This window comes from Malania oleifera, chromosome 1 (genome assembly GCF_029873635.1).
Source record: "Malania oleifera isolate guangnan ecotype guangnan chromosome 1, ASM2987363v1, whole genome shotgun sequence".
Taxonomy (NCBI): Eukaryota; Viridiplantae; Streptophyta; class Magnoliopsida; order Santalales; family Ximeniaceae; genus Malania; species Malania oleifera.
Window position 1 is genome coordinate 54,219,109 of NC_080417.1, and position 5,619 is coordinate 54,224,727.

Consider the following 5,619-nt stretch of genomic DNA (forward strand, 5'->3'; position numbering starts at 1 on the left):
TGTCTCATCATTATCTAACTAAATTTTTTAAGCTTCAAGATTAGCTCTTCACTCTTTTATTCTTCGTCCCACAACAGCAGATAGGCACACATATCTTCGACTCTTCCTTGCCACCCTATGCCACGCTTATTATATGAATTGTGTTGTCTTTAACCGCTTGCTTGCTTCCATCTATACCATTTATTAGAAACCACCTCACCTCCCCTCTCCTCTCCTAGCCGGGCCCCCAAGAAAAAAATTAAAAGAAAATAACAAAAGAAGAAAAAATGAAAAAGAAATAGAAAAGGGAGTGTTCTTTCCCAAGAGCCTATAAATACCACCGCAGACCCTTCGCCTCGCCAAACCAAAAACCAACCATGAAGTTCTATACCATCCTAGCTTACCTTTCTCTCCTCTGCATCGCGGGAGCCTCCGCTCAGCAATGCGGAGAGGCGGTGAACGGAACCCTCTGCGCCAACGAGTTGTGCTGCAGCAAATGGGGTTACTGCGGCACAACCTCCATCTACTGCTGTGAGGGCTGTCAGAGCCAATGCGCCTGCCCAATCCCTCCGCCACCTCCCTACGTTCCCCCGCCGCCGCCGCCGCCACCTAGCCCCTCGCCGCCGCCCCGCGCTCCATCCCCCAGCAGCCAGGCCCTTGAGTCCATCATTAGCGAAGATCTCTTCAACGAACTTTTGCTACACCGTGCTACGTCACCGTGCCAAGGGGCGTTCTACACCTATGATGCTTTTATCCAAGCCGCCGGCAGGTTTGAAGATTTTGCAAACGCCGGAGACGAAGAGACTAGGAAACGGGAGGTTGCGGCGTTTCTGGCCCAAACCTCGCACGTAACTACAGTTTATATAATTGATCAGTTTGCATTTCTGCCATTTCATATCTAAAATGTGGTAAATTAATGGGCCGACATCAAGACAACTTAATTAACATCCGAAGTCTCCAAATTAATTAACAACACGCCCGTCCCCAAACTCCTCTCTTGGTTCAATGTTTAAAGAAAAAAACAAACAGAACACGCCCGTCACAAAACTTGCTATTTTTGTCAAATAAAGTCATAAATTATATGTTTTTAATCCCTGAAATGAAATTAAATGTATACTTCAGGGTCCTTTTTTAAATTTTTTAATAATTATAAAAATATCATCTTCTAATCTTAATTTTTTATATTAACAAAAAAATTGAGAAACAATAAAAAGTAATTTTCAAATTTCATGCACATTTGTGTAAATATTTAAAAATATATATATATATATTATCTACTCATAATTTAATCGATGCCTTCAATTATTGGATATATTCAGGAGGATGGGACACTGCACCGGATGGTCGATATTCATGGGGTTATTGTTGGATTCGTGAAGGAGCCACCATCCCTGCTGACCAACTCGGTGATTATTGTGTTGCTAATGACCAATACCCATGTGCAGCTGGCAAGAAGTATTATGGCCGAGGTCCCATTCAACTTTCCTAGTAAGTAGTCATGTGAACTTAGAACATTATTTTTTATTTGTTAGTGTTTAAAGAAGTACCTCATTTATAAACTCACTTATGTAATTTAATTACTATAACATAGGAAATTAAATATAGTATTATAAAACAAACACACTTTATTCACATAATTCAAATTTCTTCATGCACGACATTCTTTACAATGTGTTGTAACAAAGCGATACTAAAACATAATTTTTGCAGCAACTTCAACTACGGTCCGGCAGGGAATGACTTAGGTTATGATCTACTAAATAACCCAGACTTGGTGGAGAATGATCCATACATATCTTTTGAGGCTGCTTATTGGTTTTGGATGACTCCACAACCACCAAAGCCTTCATGTCATGACGTCATGATTGGTAACTACACACCGTCAGCTGCAGACATTACAGCTGGTCGGTACGGAGGTTTTGGGCTTTGCACCAACATCATCAACGGTGGCATAGAATGTGGTGGTGGCTACTCAAGCGAGCAGGAACAGGACCGTATTGGGTACTACAAAAGATATTGTGAAATATTAGGTGTGGACACCGGCGACAACCTTAGCTGTGCAAACCAGCATCCTTATGGCTTGACCCTCAAGAAAAAGAAGATCAAAAGAGGTGGTTCCTATTCAGATCAGTAACTTTGAATCTACTTGTAGATCAAGCGAGCTACAAATTAATTTGAAGTTACATGTGGTTTAAGCTAGCTACATATTGTACTAAGAGTTTATGGCAATGTGATGCATGTGCTTACAGTTAAATCTGTGGCAATAAGCGGTTGCTAAATATGTAGCCTATTATGACTAATAAATAAAATGAGGTGTTAATTAGTTAATTATATCGTGATTTGTCATTTTATTTTAAAATCATCATCATAATGGTCTTGGAATAATGTCTATCATTAATTATTCACTGTAAGAAAAAGTTCACTACTAGACATCTGAGCACATGCAGTGTTAATTAGTTAATTATATCATGGTCCTAACTTTACATCAAAATCATCATCATAATCATATTCGAATAATTTCTATCACAAATTTTTTACTGGAAAAAAAAAAAAAAAAAAGGTGCCTAGGAGACATTAGCATGTGTGCCTATAATTAAAGTTTGGAACTTCTATATTAAAAACTTATTTGAATTGTGTGAGAGACAAGAAGGTGTAAGGGATGAGATGTGGATTTGCTCATGTTGTGAAGTTTAGGCCTAATGGGAGCTTCAATTCAACAAAACATACTATAGGAAAAAACAAAAAAGGCTTGTTCCACCCAAAAAAACACAACAAAATATGCTTTTCATTTTCTCTACGCACTTTAGCACATATGAGCTATATAGTGTACTAAATATTGGTATCTTGATTTTCTTGATCTCAATTTTATTTTTCTTTTGCAATTGTTATTATTATTATTTTTAAAATTTATTTTGACTTTCTAGAGATATAGATTTATCTCTAGAAGGTTTAGCCTAGGAATTGGACCTCTAGACTAGAAACAAGCTGGAATAAGTTTTTGATAATGGTAAGTAACTATGGGAAGAAAGGCAAATGACACTATTATTTCCCCTAGGAATCCTTAAGGTCCTTACTCCAAAAAAAGATTCTATGATGGTTGATGTTGAGTTTATTTCCATGGAAATGCTTTACGTGTTCGTTAACGTTTGAGCACTTAGCACACAATTGTAATTGTTGCCACTAAAATTTGGATATTGATACTTTTTAACTTGATCATCACTTCATCATCTAGAAAAGATAACAAAAAGGACTTAGATGACCTAGGATATATTCTAAAAAAATCACTTCTATGCCTAAGTAAAAATAGTAGAAGCGTATGTACGGAATGACAACTTAATATTTATGTTTCCATATAATACTTAATATTTCATAAAATGAATTTCAAGTTTCACTATAAGAAATAAGGGTATTAGTGACAATTTTAAACTGTCACTAATACTCAAAAAATCGTCACTAATAGAATTAGTGACGGTTTTCTCAGTATTAGTGATGGTTCTAACTTTGTCACCATGTCTGCAGATACTAATACTTATTAGTGACAAAATATTCAAACTGTCACTAATAATGGAGTATTAGTGACGGAAACGAACCGTTACTAATAGCCTACGACCGTCACTATAAAATTGTACATATGGTCGGCTCAACTTCGTCACTAAAGCGCATGTATTAGTGACAGATTTAATAACCATTACTAATATGACTATAGTAGTGACGGTCAATAAACTGTCACTAATAGTACGCTTTTTAGTTATGATTATTAAAACTATTACTAAGAATTGACTAGTAGGAACGATTATAGAACCATCACTATTATTTTGCCCCCATAAGGTTAATTCTATAGCGACGATTTTGGTCATTTAGAGACAATTTCTAAACCGTCACTAATACTTCATCTTCCCATTGTTAGTAATGGTTATGCAAACCGTCACTAATACTTTGAAAAAATTTATATTTTTTAAAAATTCCTGTAAAAATCTTTAATTACATTTTTAAAAAACAAAAAATTGAACTAGAATTACTAAAACATTCATAAATTATTATAATCTTAAATAAAAATTGTTCAAAATTAAAATACATACAAGTACAAATTCAAATTAATATATACAAATTAATTTTGTTTTGTTAACAAGAAATACAAGAAAAGTAAAAAGTTGCTTCTATTCGACTCGACTGAAGTGTCTGGCATCGTCCTAGTGTTCTGAGAGTCGTAGACCCTACAAAACAACAATTTCACAAGAAATTAGCTAGCTAGTATACAATGTGTGAAGATGTATATATATATATATGCAATGACCCAAAAATTCTTGCCATTTTTTTTTTACTGTGAAATTATATTACTCTGTTACCCCTGATAAAACTACTATAACATATCTATGCACCGGAAACCATAAACCATAATTACAATACCAGAATTTAAGTATTATTCCCAAAATATACATACACATAACTCCAGAAACATCCCCCAGACCTCCTATAATCTACTAAAAAATACATCTCCCTGAAACACTTACCCTGCAGATAGGATAGTGCAAATGTTCCCTCTATCTTCGAGCTTGATATACTGGTCTAATTGGATCACTTGAAATATTTAAATTATTCGGACGAGACAGCTCTCAGTAAGACGAAATATGTTATTACTAGTGTGTGACAACTAGGTTTATGTAAACAATATATTTTAATCAACTGAATCTGAACTAGTAAGATAAAGTACAATATAGCACACACCTATGTGGCTTAAAATTCAACTGTTTCTGTACTTTCTATTTAACCATACTTTTTTACTAACTGTAAATATATCTGATGTTTTCTATATATACATAAATGTTAAAACTTCCCTACATGATTGTGTGTCATGATTTAACCCCTCATGACAGGGTTGTGCGGCCCATAGACAGGATTTAACACTTGTTGGCCTACAAAGATAAGTCAGGGCTACCTCAACCCAGACTATTAGGGAGCCTGCAATCTCTCCCAAGGTACGGTTGACTACTCATAAAATCCACACACTATCTGAGATATGTGGTTGCACTCTGAATTGAAATAACTACGATATCGTGCTTAGAAATCTGATATGTTCCATCAGGGTTTGATATTGTATAAAATTAATTTATATATAATTTATTGTTTTACCATGATTCTGTTTCAACTGTAATAACCATAACCTTGTAAAAGCTTATCTGAATAAACTGTAATATCTGATTTGAATAAACTATAAAATATGAATGTTATGATTCTGTAATCTACATATCATGGTATTCTGAAAATGCTGTAAAATATCTTTCTATGGGTAATATTGTAAATCATGATTATGTAAATTTTGTAAAACATATTTCTATACATACATACTAAAAATCATGAAACTATGAAAGTTGTGCAAATTTTGTATTGAACTATGCAATTAAATGAATAAAACCCATATACTGAAACTCGTATTTTCCTGCTAATAAAGATAATTTATGATCTAATGAACTGTCTTGAAAACACCTAATTCCATACCTTTAAACCTCTAGAATTCATGTCCCAAAATACATATATTTTATTGCTAAAAATTCCTAAAATTACTAGCGTAGCATATTTCCCTTATTTCATTTCTCTAAAGTCTGCTAAGCTCTAAATTTACACCTCTGGAATGTTTGAAAC

The 5,619-nt window shown here is 34.3% G+C and overlaps 1 protein-coding gene across 1 annotated transcript; it reads left to right on the top strand.

Moving 5' to 3' along the window:
* The first annotated feature begins 355 nt into the window (after nt 1-355).
* Nucleotides 356-2,310, top strand: LOC131150914 (basic endochitinase-like). The gene is made up of 4 exons (XM_058101994.1): nt 356-836; nt 1,102; nt 1,299-1,467; nt 1,690-2,310. Exons 1-4 carry the CDS (start codon nt 357-359, stop codon nt 2,111-2,113), a joined length of 1,074 nt encoding a protein of 357 aa, XP_057957977.1. The 5' UTR covers nt 356; the 3' UTR covers nt 2,114-2,310.
* Nucleotides 2,311-5,619: the final 3,309 nt, after the last annotated feature.

Bases quoted from the DNA above. Each gene is read 5' to 3' on its own strand.
- LOC131150914 (XM_058101994.1), top strand. From the start codon at position 357: ATGAAGTTCTATACCATCCTAGCTTACCTTTCTCTCCTCTGCATCGCG. The intron at 1,468-1,689 runs GTAAGTAGTCAT...TAATTTTTGCAG, and splicing joins GGTCCCATTCAACTTTCCTA to CAACTTCAACTACGGTCCGG.